General features: G+C 40.2%; 1 protein-coding gene across 2 annotated transcripts in view; it reads right to left on the bottom strand.

The window, feature by feature from the left end:
- Positions 1 to 12,733: 12,733 nt before the first annotated feature.
- Positions 12,734 to 16,400, bottom strand: part of LOC137429992 (rho guanine nucleotide exchange factor 26) — a 110,965-nt gene continuing 107,298 nt past the window's right edge. For both annotated transcript variants that reach the window (XM_078780039.1, XM_078780038.1), the window contains exons 15-16: positions 14,358 to 14,462; positions 12,734 to 14,020 (exon numbers count right to left, since the gene is read on the bottom strand). In XM_078780039.1, the coding sequence (XP_078636165.1) occupies positions 13,878 to 14,020; positions 14,358 to 14,462 (248 nt within the window). In that variant the 3' untranslated portion in view covers positions 12,734 to 13,877. The remainder of the gene's footprint in view (positions 14,021 to 14,357; positions 14,463 to 16,400) is intronic.

Below are 16,400 nucleotides of genomic sequence, written 5' to 3' on the forward strand. Positions count from 1 at the left end.
GAACAAACTGATGAGATGGTGTATCTTGGTCAAAAACTTGACATGTCATCAATAAAATGCCAATGTTTCAATTAGCAATTGTTGGTTTGTTTTATTTTGAACTGTTACAATTTTATTACATTTCAAACAAGTGGTAAGTTGACCATAGTCATGCAGTCGTCTTCGTGCAGTATCATTGGAGATCCTTGGGTTTGCATGCACCGGAGTTTCTGCCGCAGTGCGGGATGCTGGACGGAATCGATCCTGCAGGTGACTTCGGACCATCTGCCTGTCCTGCCTTGCAGTGGTGACTCTTGGCCTCCCTGATCGAGGTCTGTCATCTGCAGAGTTGTGGAGGGTGTCTCTGTCCACCAGGACCGATATGTCTGGTGTGAACAGCCAAGGCGACGTACCACCTCACTGTAGCTCAGTCCGCCTTGCAGCATGCCCAGGGCACGCTGCCGTTGATCCCTTGACAATTGTGGCATGTTGATTGAAATGCCCATTTTGCACTGGCCTTTTTAAAGCCAATATCAAGACATCACGTGCAGCTCATTAAAATCATCCCGTACCTCTTGGCTAATCACTGACAGTCAAAACGGCTGTTCAACAGCTGTGCTATGAAGTGACCATTGAAGGTTCAAGTGACCATCCGTGACCGTTTTGTCTGACAGTGAGGACACTATTGTCCACAAATAAGTTCACACATTTACTACACGCAGTGTTATTGTTGATATTTAAAGGTTTCAAAGGTGGTAAGTTTCTTTTGCGTTTCAGTATATATTACTGAGAATGAATTACCTTTCTATACAAAAACGAAAACAATCAATACAGTACTTCCACCTACGTTAAGATACAGGACAAAGAGGAAATAAAACATACTTAAGCATTTGAGCTCATCATCTGCCTTTTTTGGATGTTTGTTGATTATGGTTTAATAATCATAATAATGATAAAAATAATAATAATAAAATCGGACATGCAAAACCCCAAGCAATTCCAAGCCATAAACTAGTGTGGGCTATCACTACCAAGGACCACGATGAACCCAAGCTACATGCAAGCCGAGACCATTATGACGCGAGCCTGTACTGTTTGTAAAAGCAGTATAGATGTGAGTATCCAAAGGTAACCCCACAAACCAAGATTACAATGAAATACAATCACAAAATGCTGAAAGTAAAGAATATAATTTTATTTCCTTTAATCTTACTATAATTCACCAAATGTCTGTCTGTCTGTCCGTCCGTTCGAAGGTACCGTAAAAACTGCTGAACCGATCGCAAATATATTTTCGGTGGGTAATCCTAGGATCCCCAGAAGTAAAATAGGCTATTTAGTTTTCCCAATTTCAGCTTTAGTCTCCAGCATTCTCAGGTTTGGACTCCCGCATAACATTCGCGTTTGCATGACGTTCATTGTGACGTCTTCTTACGTCGAGCAACGGTACCCGCCCTATGGGCGGGGCTTCAATTGGGAGGCCAAAATGAAAAGGCTAAATATCGGAAATTGAAGGCTTTTTTTCTTTTAAACGATTTATATAAACATCCATTAAATCTCGATCGGTGCAGTCGTTTGCGCGGCACCCGGGAAAATAACGTCATGCGGGAGCAAGTATCAGCAGGATGTGGCAGTGTGGGAGTCCACGTTTGCACGGATCGCTGCACCGTGTAACGCACAAACGACTGCACCGATCGCTGCACGGCTGCATTGATCGGATGTGGCATGAAGGAGGATCTGCACTTCGGCATGAAGGAGGATCAGATCTAACAGATCGCTGTCTCCATCGATCTTGCCAAGGCCGTAACACCTATCGGCTCAAAATCCTTTTAACTGTTGATTTGGTACAGTTACACGTTTCGGGAATTTGGTACACGTATCGGGAGTACATACGACATAGCGATTGTGAACACTATTATCGATCACGATTCACGATCACGATCATCACGATCATAGTGTATCGATCACAATTTGAAACACGATGGAATAATATTTACCGATATGAACAGTGATGTGGCTTTTGTTGAAATTTTAAAGATAGTTTAGATTTTGATGCTTTGCATGTGATATGATTCAACGAATGTTTATATGAATCATTTAAAATAAAAAAGAAGCCTTCAATTTCTGATATTTTTCCATCGCCATATCCAGATTCGCCACGGACCCACGATCGATGTTTCTCTACGTGAACGTACCCGTTTGTTTGCGAACAGGTACGTTTTTCAAGGAAGTCCTTCACGAACTTGCTGTCCATGTCTGACGTGCGACTGAAGGTGCTACAGGAATGTGGAATTTATTAGTTTCATGCTTTAGCATTCACCGTATCTGCATTGCCTGTTTGCTTCTGGCCTCCCACCCGTGCGTAGTACGGGTATTTCTCTAGAAACCGCAAAAACCGCAAAAACGGCTGAACCGATCACAACGATATTTTCGGTGGGTAATCCTAGGACCCCCTGGAGTAAAATAGGCTATATTGTTTTTCCAATTTTCCAATTTTCCAGTTTTTCCAAATACGATGAAATAATATTTACCGACATGAACAGTGATGTGGCTTTTGTTGAAATTCTACGCACCAGGAGAGAGTAAATTGACTCCTGACGAACTCTTCCTATATAAACATGCGGCTCCGAAGTAACACGGCAGCGTGTGCAAAGCGACTGAGAAACAGGTGTAGCGGCCGCTTCCGTGTTACAGATTCGGCACGCACTCTTCACACATAAACGTACGACTGAGAAAGACGTGTAGCGGCCGCTTCCGTTTTGCAGAATTCAGTATTTTTTCAAAATGGGCGCCATGTACTGTTTATAATTTGATGATTTGCGCGTGATATGATTCAACGGATGTTTATATGAATCGTTTAAAATAAAAAAAGCCTTCAATTTCTGATATGTTGCCTTTTCATTTGGGCTTCCCAATTGAAACCCCGCCCGTAGGGTTATTGCTAGTTATTGCTAGCCGTTGCTAGTTATTACAAATTCACAAATCAATAATTCCATGTAATGGAAGATCACAAATACAGATTGTGCATCTATCTCTCCAAAATACATAATTTGTGATGGTTTCTAAGAGGATATAGGTCAATAATAAAACACACAATTATATGAGAATAGTTTACAAAATAGGCTAAAATAATTCTGAATGGCCTGGCAGGATCCTGTCTGTCAGCTCTAGCTGGTGCATGTGCATTGTGCAACATCCCATGGTGTCCTTCACAAAGAGTAGGTGAGCTGGCACCCAGACTCTCCATCCTCGTCCTCTCTGACTTATGATTGAGGTCTTAAAGGTCCCATGTAATTCAAAAGTTTCTGGTTATTTATATATTAAGTTGACCTTCCTAGTGAAGAAATCACCCATGTTTCTTTTTTAAAATCAACAATGGGATAATTAGACCAATATTTTGAACATTTGTAGTGTTTTTCACAACTTGCTATGCCCCGCCCCTCAAAAAGGTGGAGTTCAGCGAACCGCAGGTCACGTGACCGGTGACGTCATCTCCAGAGCGAAGTCCATGCCATCTCGATTCGCTATGCTTCGGCCCACGATCCGTTCCGTGTAATTTATACGTACTCTACTTTTGATTTGCTTGATCTTGATCTGAGGTATGCTGAGACACATGTGTCACGCCTCGCCTCGTTGATAAGCCCGCAAGGTCGTTCCGTGGAGCAGCCTGCACGTATTGCACGGTGTGAATTATATAATTACCAACTCACGGTCTGAGGTAACTCGGCTAAAAATTATCCGATTTGCACCAAATAAAGCTTATGAATGGTTGCACAGACCCCTACTTCTCACTAAAAGTGGAAACAGAATGTAAATTGGAGTTAAAATAAGTGTTTGATTTGTATCAAGCAAATGCACGTGGAGCATGCTTGCGAACGAGCTGCGTTCTGGAGGTGACGTCACATGGATTACGTCATCGGCTTTGAGGTATGGGGCAGAATTTTTAGGGGCGTTCCCAAGTGGTTCGGTTTTCTTTCATTTTTAATGTTTCAGAGTGAATATAACAAAAAATCAACGCCATATTTGAATTCACCATAAAAAGACTCATTTGGATGACATCAAATGCATTTTGAGTGAGATTCCGTGTCTGTGGACCTTTAAGTTAAGTAATTAAGGCTCCCGCCCATTTGATTCCACGGTGAGCGTATTTCATTTATTACCCTCGCCAGAGGAGAGGGTATTGCATTTGAGTCTGTTTGTTTGTTTGTCTGTCTGTCTGCTGTTTGTCAACACAGAATAAATGTGATTTTCTCTGCAATCTTTGGTCCGATTGACAGGAAATTTTAACCATATGTGCGCCTCCTCCTGTAAAAATTTAAAATGATAATTATTGAAAAATAGTCATGCAGTCATATGTACATAATACATAGTCATGTATTAAGGGGCAAAACAAAATACAAAAAATACAAAAAAATAATATGGCTGGGTACAAAAAAACCATGACTAGGTACAAAAAATACAGCCATGCAGTAATAGGTAATATGGTACAGGCGCCATCTTGGAAAAACCAAAAAACTTTGTACCGCTATATCTCCGAAAGCGCTACATAGAAAAAATTGAGACATGGCTCATTGCAAAAGACTCTCCATGGGGAATAACATATGTTAATGATGATGTCATAGGTGCCTCCATTATGACGTCATAATTCGGCAAGTACAAAACTTCATCCGATAAAGATAAAATTTGTTGAGCATCATCCTGGGATAAATTGGTGAAGAAAACAATTATGACGTCATCGGTCACGTGGTTCGGCCGCCATATTTGTTTCAGCACAAAAGCCTTAAAAACCACTGAAACACGTCCTGGCGAGGGTCTGCAATCTCCGATTGCTCTTTCTTGTTATACTTGTTACTCTATTACAATTCTTTGCACACCTGTTCTCTTCGCTTCCCATTTGAATACCCGATCAGCCGCAGGCCTTAAAAATTGAGCTTGATACAGGAGCAAATAGGCCTTAATTCAGCTCAGAGCATATTGGCCATTTGGCCAGTCTTCACTACAATATGAGGTCTGACAAAGTTCCAGGACTGCTGTTTTTTATCGACAGGTGGCAGCACTGGCTTGGGTTTCGCAATTGGAAGTGCATCGTAATCTTCCTGTCAGTACTGTGCTAGCAATTTTATCGATTTGGTTGTGTTTTGTAGCCACACTGGTGTTTTGTTAAAATTACAAATGTTGCAATTATGTTTTGAAGATGAACGAAAAATTTATGGTACAGAGAATCATGATCAATTTTTTTGGTAAAACTACAAAAGTTGCACCGACATTTTTTACATGTTGAAGCTGGTGTATGGGGAAGATGCAATGTCAAGATCATGTGTGTTTGAGTGGTCAAAGAGGTTTGCGGGAGGGAGAATGGATGTGAATGACGACACGTGGTCAGGGCGCCCATCGATTTCCAAAAGAGCCGACAATGTCAAAAGCGTGAGAATGTTCGTCCGATCTGACTGATGTCTGAAACTCCAATGAAAGGAACTCATTTTGCATCAATAGAAGATATCTAGAGAGCCATGACCAATGAGCAAAATGGCCTTTCAGACAACTTGCTGTTCCCTTCCTCTTCTTGCGCTGTGTCAGGTTGTGTGGAGATTATGCACCCCATGTGTCATTCTCTCCCTCCCCTTGATCACTCTCACTGTCACTTCTACTCCTCTGTCGTTATTGTTTCCACCTTTCCATTTTCTTCCCTTCCCTTCTGATCTTGTTATAGCCTGGTGTTGGCTTAGTGGTTAGGGTGCCAGCTTGGGATCCTAGGGTCCTGGGTTTGAATCGCGGTCGATTGCTGAATTAATGTCAGGGGGGGTTGGCTGAGCCTGTCATGCTTCTGAGGTCGGCAAATTGATTACCAGTTCACTGGTAATTCCCTGTCTGTTGCAAGAGGCAACTAAGAGGGTTGGCGGCAGGAAGGGCATCCGGTCATAAAACATTGCTTCGAAAAGGGGACCACGGTGCCCCAAAAAGGCCAACCCCCACTCTGCGGGGAAAATGGCCTCTAAAGGTGGTTCCTTCTCATCTTGTTCTTCCATGAGTCTCATTACATATATATTAAAAAAATATCATCAGGTAGGCCTCGTACTGTTCGAACTGAGGAAAGCAGAGCGGTCATTGAACAACAACTCCAAGGTAACACAGTATTATCAACTCGTCATTTATCAAACGTCACCAACATAAGCCGATCAAAGATTTGAAGAATACTAAAAGACCTTAATGCAAAACAATAATACCCAGATTAATTAACCAACTACCTGAGGATTATTTTGACAGGCATGTTGAGGCATGTGCGACATTGCTTGGGTTAATGGTTATGGACAATGATTTGCAGAACAGGATCTTGTGGTCAGATGAATCAAAGTTTACTTTATCTGGTTCTGTGAATCGTCATAACAGCGTGATATGGGCAGAAGACAACCCCGGCTTTACTGTTGATCACAACATCCAGTATCAAGCTCGTGTGTCCGTCTGGGCAGGCATTTCTTCCAGAGGCATTGTTGGACCAATATTTTTCGAAGAAAATGTGAATGCTGCGAATTACCTTCTAATGTTGGAGCAGCATGCATTTCCACTCAATGATGGCCTAATGTGGTACATGCAAGATGATGCGCCTGCTCATTATGCTGCCAGTGTACGCCAGGCCCTTGATTTTAACTTTATAGACAAATGCATTGGCCATCATCGTCCAGTTGAAAGGCTGCCGCGGTCTTGTGATTTAACACCCTGTTATTTTTTTTATTTTGGGGTTTCCTCAAACACAAAATGTATGCGAGGAATCCTACCACCCTTAAAAACCTGAAACAATTCATCCGTAATGAGACTGCTGCCTTAACGACTGAAACATGCAGAACTGTGTGTCAGAGTGTTTCGTCACAGCTACAGCTGTGCATAGACAATGAAGGAAAGCAGTTTGAACATTTGAACTGATCTGTTTCATGTGTATTAGACTGATTAGACTGTTTAACGAGTAATCATGTTTTGTTTTGCACCAAAGAACAATCATAAACTTAGTTGTTTGTTGCAGGTATCATTCTTCAAAATGTGCCCAAGGTTTCGAGACCACTATATATATATATATATCTGTGCAGTGTCTGTCCTGTCCTGTGTTGTGTTGTGTCTTGTGTTGTGTTCTCACTGAACTACTTTCTCAAACTTTGGTGAAATCGTACCAAACTTCTGGTATTCACATATCTCTCCCATCGGTATGTCCTAAGGGTATTCTTTTTTGAAAAAAATTCGAATGTTTTTTTTTTGGAATTTTTTGGGTGGGGGGCAAAAAATTTCGACTTAAGTTTTCAATTTCAATTGTTTATAAAATGTGATGTCACGTATATTACAAATACATTTGCGCAAAATAATTGTTTGAATTATGATTGGTTTAAACCATGACAAAACGGCAACTCGGGTACAGTCATTTATCTATATATCTGCACATCTGGGCAGTGTCTGTGTTGTCACTTAACGACTCCCTCAAACTTTTGTTTCCGTGGTTGTGAAGTGTTTTTAATAACGTTGTGGTGGTTTTGAATCACGTGGTGGTGAGGTATTTATAATTACGTGGTGGTGAGGTGTTTTTAATTATGTGGTGATGAGGTATTTTGAATTACTTGGTGGTGAGGTGTTTTGAATTACTTGGTGGTGAGGTGTTTTTAAATGACGTGGTGGTGAGGTGTTTTTAAATTACATGGTGGTGAGGTGTTTTGAATTACGTGGTGGTGAGGTATTTATAATTACGTGGTGGTGAGGTGTTTTTAATTATGTGGTGATGAGGTGTTTTGAATTACTTGGTGGTGAGGTGTTTTGAATTACGTGGTGGTGAGGTGTTTTTATTACATGTTTTATGGGTGTGAGGGTTTTTTATTACATGTTTTATGGCTGTGAGGTGTTTTTATTACGTGTTTTATGGCTGTGAGGTGTTTTCAATTTCGTGGAGGTGAGGTGTTTTTATTACGTGTTTTATGGCTGTGAGGTGTTTTAAATTACTTGGAGGTGAGGTATTTTTATTACGTGTTTTATGGCTGTGAGGTGTTTTAAATTACTTGGTGGTGAGGTGTTTTTATTACATGTTTTATGGGTGTGAGGGTTTTTTATTACATGTTTTATGGCTGTGAGGTGTTTTTATTACGTGTTTTATGGCTGTGAGGTGTTTTCAATTTCGTGGAGGTGAGGTGTTTTTATTACGTGTTTTATGGCTGTGAGGTGTTTTAAATTACTTGGAGGTGAGGTATTTTTATTACGTGTTTTATGGCTGTGAGGTGTTTTTATTACGTGTTTTATGGCTGTGAGGTGTTTTAAATTACTTGGAGGTGAGGTATTTTTATTACGTGTTTTATGGCTGTGAGGTGTTTTAAATTACTTGGTGGTGAGGTGTTTTTATTACATGTTTTATGGCTGTGAGGTGTTTTTATTACGTGTTTTATGGCTGTGAGGTGTTTTCAATTTCGTGGAGGTGAGGTGTTTTTATTACGTGTTTTATGGCTGTGAGGTGTTTTAAATTACTTGGAGGTGAGGTATTTTTATTACATGTTTTATGGCTGTGAGGTGTTTTTATTACGTGTTTTATGGCTGTGAGGTGTTTTAAATTACTTGGAGGTGAGGTATTTTTATTACGTGTTTTATGGCTGTGAGGTGTTTTAAATTACTTGGTGGTGAGGTGTTTTTATTACGTGTTTTATGGCTGTGAGGTGTTTTAAATTACTTGGTGGTGAGGTGTTTTTATTACGTGTTTTATGGCTGTGAGGTGTTTTAAATTACTTGTTGGTGAGGTGTTTTGAATTACTTGGTGGTGAGGTGTTTTGAATTACGTGGTGGTGAGGTGTAATCATCCCGAACTTCTAGTCTACACCTACCCCTCCCCTATGTATGTGCTGAGGGGTTCTTTCTTGAAAAAAACAAAACATTCAACCTAAATCTTCAACCTAAATTGCCTATAAAAATGTAATATCACAAACACAACAAATACATTTGTGCAAAATAATTGTTTGTATTATGATTGGTGTAAATCATGATAACACAGCAACTCAGGTACAGTCATTATTCTCAGCTAAAATAAGGTCGTTCCTCAGTAACAACACTTGGTGAGGCGAGCGCAGCGAGCCCAGTCTTAATTTAAGACTGCGAGCCCAGTCTCCGTAATCCCAGTCTTAATTTAACTTTTGTTTTCGTTAAAAAAAAATCTGGCTAATGTGCAAAATAAAGAGATACTTCTGGAAAACGTACAGAAGTATAACACAGTACTGTCCATGAATTGAGTTCGATATCAGTTTGCATCACTTTCAAGGATCAATTTATTTGTTTCGAAATGTCAAACGTGTTTTTGGTTTCTTTTAAAGGTCACATTAACAAAATCTAGAATAATTTCAACATAATTCCAATGAACTTTTGGTTCTAAGACATCTTTAAAAGTAAGTTCACCCCCACCAAAAAAATATTCCATATTAAATGCCAAGTCTATAATATATATATATATATAATATATATATATATATATATATATATATATATATATATAATATATATATATATATATATTATATATAGTATATATATATTATATATAATATATACATATATATATATCTCTATCTCTATATATAAAGGAGGAGTGTCTGTGTGTGTGTCTGTCTGGATGTCCGCTTATAACTCAAGAACTACACATCGGAGAAAAGTTTTAGACACAGATTCGGAATCAGCATAAAATCGTGGTGGTTATAGGCTACTTTGTATTTTAATATCAATGGTTTAAAAAACCGGGCCAGCTGCAATTCCAAGGTGTAGTTTGTGGCGGCGCTATTGCCCCTTTCCAATCCCGCGGTTGCGCGTACGTACAGTATACTGTACGTACATATTTATATATTTTTAATGTGCTTTTTATTGTATTTTAAATTGTTTTTTAGCTTATTTTATTGTTAATTTATGTACTATTGTATTTATTTTAAATATATTTTTAAGGGAAACAAATGTTTTCACGTCCGTAGGAGTGACGTAAAGTCGCACATAATGACAAAATGTGCGCCATTTTTTCGCGCCAAGAACGAATAAACGGTTGTTTTTTTTTAGTTGAGATTTTATTCGAATTCGAATTCCATTAAATTTCAACTGTTGGAAACAATAATTATTTCAACTGTTGGAAATTGAAATAATTATTGTTTCCAACAGTTGAAATTTAATGGAATTCGAATTCGAATAAAATCTCAACTAAAAAAAAAAAGTCGCGTTTTAAAATTATGACGTCATCAGCGTATTTCGGAACGTTAATTTTACAACTTCATATTCGGAATCAGTACGTCCCACAGAAACTACAGCACACCTTAAATGTTTTAAAACCTTCGGGTTTTAGAATTATGACGTCATCAGCGTATTTCGTAACGTTAATGTTTCAACTTTGACGACAATGACTTCCGACTTCCGGGTTCGGAATGCGGGACCAATGCCATTTGACAGGAATAAAAAATAAATGCGACATTCAATTGACGACAATGACTTCCAACTTGACTCCCCCCTCCTCCCCCCCCCCCCTCCCCCTCCACCCTACCCTGACCCCTTCCCCTTCTTCTCCCTTCCCCCCTACCCCTCCCCCTCCCCCATTCCCCTCCCCTCACCCCCCTTGCCCCTCCCCCCTCCCCTTTCCCCCCCTACCCCTTCCCCCTCCCCCATTCCCCCTCCCCTCCCCCCTTGCCCCTCCCACCCTCCACCTCCCCCTCTCCCAATCCCCCCCCTCCCCTCCCCCCTCCCATCCCCTCCACCTCCCCCTCTCCCAATCCCCCCACCTCCCCCTCCCCCCCTCTTCTCCCCTTCCCCCCCCTCTTCTCCCCTCCCACCCCTCCCCCCGTTCCCCTCCCCCTCCTCCCCTTCCCTGTCCCCCTCACTCCCCCTCCCCCTCCCTTCTCCCCGCCTGGCAATGCCGGGTACTTCCCATGGACAGCTGTACGTTGGGCTGCTCGAGGGTTGGAAAAACCAAGCAATCTTTATGTCTTGGCACCAAGTAAGAAAATCAGAAATGTTGTATACCAAGAGGTTTTGAGAAATTGACAATTGACAAACCGTCATGTAGGAAATGTACTGTGATATTGCTCTAAAATATACATGTTCTTTTCATCATATATTTGTCTTATTCTTATTCAACCCGGGCGAAGCCGGGTACCTCAGCTAGTATATATATATATATATTATATATATATATATATATATATATATATATTATATATATATATATATATATATATATATATATATATAGTATATATATATATATATATATATATATATATAATATATATATATATTATCTATCTATAATTCCAGCAATCTCTGTGTGTCTGTGTGTCTGTGTGTCTGTGTGTCTGTGTGTCTGTGTGTCTGTGTGTCTGTGTGTCTGTGTGTCTGTGACCGCTGTTTCTCGACAACCACGGGTCCGATATACTTGAAACTTGCCAGGTATATTGCTGGGGACCCGAGGATGTGCCTTTTCAAGGTTTCATATTAATCGGACAATTACTTACCGAGCTATGTCCAAAAAACGCTTCAACCAATCAGAGAGCAGCGAGCTATCACGTGTGCCGAACGTGGCGATCAGACTCTGCCTCGGACGGCACATTTGACAGCATATTCATTTATTTCACGTTGGAAAACTATGTTGCCGTTAAACTATGTTTTAAAACGAATTCAAACTGCGATTAAATTAAAACGATTCATCCTAACTGCGATTTGCGAACTTCCGGACAGTGACGACTTATCTTCCGGCAGCCAATCACAGAACGCTCTGTTGCGTAGGCGTGGCCGATGTGAGACGAGCGGAGCTGAGCGCGTTACGAGCTGACCGCCATTACGGTACGTAATTCGATTTCTTATGCGCATTATTTCTCCCAATTCAGTCAGAGCGAAGGGCGGAAGCGAAGAGCGTTGTTTTTTTTGTTTACGGGCATACGGGCGGGGTAGAGCGTACGGGTAGCGTTTTTTTTTTTTTTTGGCCACGGAACGGGCACCCACGTACGGGCAATGCCCTAGTATCTATAATTCCAGTAATCTCTGTTTGTACGTTTGTCTGTGACCGCTGTTTCTCGACAACCACGGGTCCGATATACTTTTAACTTGCCAGGTATATTGCTGGGGACCCGAGGATGTGCCTTTTCAAGGTTTCATATTAATCGGACAATTACTTACCGAGCTATGTCCAAAAAACGATTCAACCAATCAGAGAGCAGCGAACTATCGCGTGTGCCGAACGTGGCGGACACACTCTGCCTCGGATGGCACATTTGAGAGCGTATTCATTTATTTCACGTTTGCAAACTATGTTGGCGTTAAACTATGTTTTAAAACTAATAAAAACGAATTTGCGATTCATTCGCTTTCCTGCGCGTTTGTGCACGCGATGGCGATTTCTTTACCAAACTCCGGAAGCCGTTCGCTTTGGACCAAACCATTTCATGTAAATAGAGGGGGGGGATATAATTTTAGATATAGATATAGTACGGGCAATGCCCTAGTATATATAAAAACATTTGTGGATAATGAATGAATGAATGAAATGTTACCTGAGAATAAGTGTGCTCTATTTGTTCCAAATTTGGTACAGAAGTCTTTATTAGTACTATTTGTTGTATGGCTGTACCTTTATATTATTTTTTGGATAATGTGCATATGGAAGTACAAACTACATCAAACAACAGCACATCACAGTCCCGCCTGACAACCAAATTAAGAATTCAGTAGATTTAATTCAGAGTACCCAAGGCAAACAATTTCACATGGAAAGAAGGAATGCAGTTTATCTACATGTTTTATTTATTTACATTTACAAATAGTCAGTGCAAGGAAATAAAAATAAAAACATCAGAACGACTGTAAATAAATCATCCAAAGCATACTGTACGTCCACGCAGATATGCACTATAAGCAGTTGTACAAAATACAATTTATTACTCATGTAATTGGCACCAACTCTTCTTTATATAGTGTACTTAGATATGTAAAGCTTCTTTGAATGACAGAAACACAAATAAATCTATTATATATTTCTGGATTCACATTGGAAACTTTTTTTTTAACCAGGCTGCACAGACAGTGATCATACCTCCAAGTAATACATGAATACATCATACAACACATCAAATATATCACATGCAATAACCTCCTCAGGAGGAATTTGAAGACAATTGTCATCCTTTGAGTTAGGGCAGGGGGTATTGTCACAGACAATGAAATGAGAGACCATTGTAAAATGTAAAAAAAAGACCTTATGCCTGGATCACTGTGCCCACCATTATTTTGTCTCCTTTGAAAGTCTGTTGTGGTGCAATAAAAAAAAACAGAAGCATATAAAATATAACGTCATCATCATGCAACACCACGGGAAATGCTTGAAAAAAGAATGGCATTATTAACCATGGCTTCTGGAGAACCTCGTCAGGTCAGGAGAACCTCGGCTTATCAACGAGAAGATTAAAACACATACATTTGTATCAAACATATTGTTTTAGGGACCTAAAACCACAAGATGACAAGCTGTACATTGCAGAATCATTCAGGGAGAAACTTTAAATGCAATCCTGTCTTTTTATAAGTCAGGCCCACAAATGGATGATATGGCACAGGTTTGATGGGCCAAACAGCCTTTTCGCACACCAGTTTCTCATACATATTGCATTGAATGCATAATGCATAAAAACATGTGCACTCATAATTTGACCCACTTGGATAAAAGACAAACCATGCTTAGGTTCCGCCAAATTTAGCAATATAGGTGCACCACAAGGTAATTAATCAGCACAAGGCAAGTACTTATCTGAAGAAACAAATGAGCAGAATGAACTGCTGGACATAGAAAAACTAAAAAAAAGTCTCTCCATCTCCATGTGTTATCTACGCCATCTAGTGTATCACAAAAGACAAATTGCGATTTTTTTTTAAACAACTGTTTCAATTCCCATAAACCTCTCCAGGCGTTGGATGTTGTGTTGGATTGTCAATTGACAGGTGATTTCCTTGCAGTACTCAGCCGGGAACCAACCTTGCTCTCCGTTGTGAAGTCTTTCCCCTTCGTACCAACCTGTTGCACAACCAGCCACAACCCAGGCCACACCAACATGCATCTTATCAATCAACGAAGCCTTTCTGGTATATTTATTCTTGTCTTTCAAAATCACTTTTAAAATATGGAGTTAAAATTCCATAAATGAACTCCAATAGGATGAAGCATCGCAAAAGTTTGAAACAATAGTTAACAAATATGGAGTCTGATTACTCACTGAGAAAAAATGGTCATGTGATGCATTATTTTGTCTTAACGAGACTATACTGTGTTATACAAAACACCAACAGCACAAGAAAATATTACATTTTGAACACCAGGAAAAAGCACATGGCCAGACAGAACTTAGTCATACCATCTGTTGTAGTTTGCCACAACATCACCACCTCGGCTGTGGTAAGTGACAGTTCATCCGGCTGCTTGGCACTGTATGTGCGAATTGCCTCCACCTGCTTAAAGGCTGAGCACAGATAAACAGTATTTGACAAAGTAAGGTCAGCAGATGACTTGTGTCAACAACACCAGCTCTCTCGGCTGGGAAGACGGCCTAGAGGTAGGCACACTTGCAGAGTTGTTATAAACTGTCCTCCTGCGGTATTGCAGGCAGGGCAAGACATCATTGTACGTGCTGCCCCTTGTATGGACGTACAGTCACGTGAAAAAGCAAGTACACCCCATGTAAAGTTTTGACTTTTTCAATATATTTCAACATACAGCTATTTGATCTTCATTTCAACAATATTGATAGATAAAGGTGATATAATATAACAAATATCATGAAACATTTACATTTTGTAGTCCATTGTATAATTTAAATAAACATAAATGCAAATTTCGCATGTGGAAAAAGTAAGTACACCCCTACATTTATCACTACTTCAAATACCTAAAATTAGAATCAGGTGCACCAGCTCAGGTGCAAATGATAAGAACATCGTTAGAGAGGATCTTGGAGGAACCTGTCTTATTTAAACCTCAGACATTTAGTTTGGTTTGCTCTTTGTTGTTGCAGTGTGTGGCGTCACCATGCCTAGATCAAAAGAGCTCTCTGAGGCCTTCAGAAAGAAGGTTATAGATGCCTACGAATTGGGGCGAGGGATTTAAAAAGATCTCCAAACAATTTGAAATCAATCATTCGACTGTCCGGAAGATCATCTACAAGTGCAGAAGATTACAAACAACTGTCAACTTGTTCAGACCAGGCCGCCCCAGCAAGTTCAGCCAGAAAGCAGACCGCAAGATGCTGAAAGAAGTCTCTAAGAACCTCAGAATGTCATCACGGGACCTACAGGTAGCGCTTGCCACTGTTGATGTCAAAGTGCACGAGTCTACCATTAGGAGGAGGCTGCACAAATTTGATCGACATGGGAGGTGTGCCAGGAGGAAACCTTTGCTGTCCAGAAAGAACATCAGCGCAATACTAAAGTTTGCCAATGAACACCGAGGCAAAGACCAGCACTTCTGGAACAATGTGCTCTGGACAGATGAGTCAAAGGTAGAGCTATTTGGCCACAGTACCAGAAGACATGTTTGGCGAAAACCAAAGACAGCATTTGACCACAAGAACCTGATACCAACTGTAAAGCATGGTGGTGGAAATATTATGGTTTGGGGCAGCTTTGCTGCATCAGGGCCTGGGCAGCTCACCATCATATAATCCACTTTGAATTCTTCATTGTACCAGAGGGTGCTTGAGGATAATGTGAGGCCATCTGTCGGAAGGTTGAAGCTCAACCGAAGGTGGACCTTGCAACATGACAATGACCCTAAACATACCAGTAAATCCACCAAGGAATGGCTGAAAAGAAAGAAATGGAGTGTTCTGGAATGGCCAAGTCAAAGCCTGGATCTAAATCCCATCGAGATGTTGTGGGGGGATTTGAAACGAGCTGTGCATGCAAGAAACCCCTCAAACATCGCACAGTTGAAAGAATTCTGCATGGAGGAGTGGGAAAAAAATTCTCCCAGTCGATGTCAATGACTGGTAGACAGTTATAAGAAACGCCAACTTGAGGTTGTTTTTGCCAAAGGGGGCAATACCACCTATTAGAGCCAGGGGTGTACTTACTTTTTCCACACAAGGAAATGGCATCTCTGTTAATTTTTTGTTGAATAAATAATTTTGTTAAATAAATAATAACATTATTACAAAGTCAATTTTTCATTGTTTTTTGTTCAATTAGATTACCTTTATCTGTAGATGCTGTTTAAATGAAGATCAAATAGCTGTATGTTGAAATATGTTGAAAAAGTCAAAACTTTACATGGGGTGTACTTACTTTTTCACATGACTGTACATCTGGGTATGCCACCTGGCAGCGTTATTTGCTGAACGTTAAAGATCCCACGGTGCCCTTCGTAAAAAGTAGGTGAACTATAATCTATATAATAAAAGGCA

The sequence above is a fragment of the Myxine glutinosa genome, chromosome 6, assembly GCF_964187855.1.
Source record: "Myxine glutinosa chromosome 6, kmMyxGlut1.1, whole genome shotgun sequence".
NCBI lineage: Eukaryota > Metazoa > Chordata > Myxini > Myxiniformes > Myxinidae > Myxine > Myxine glutinosa.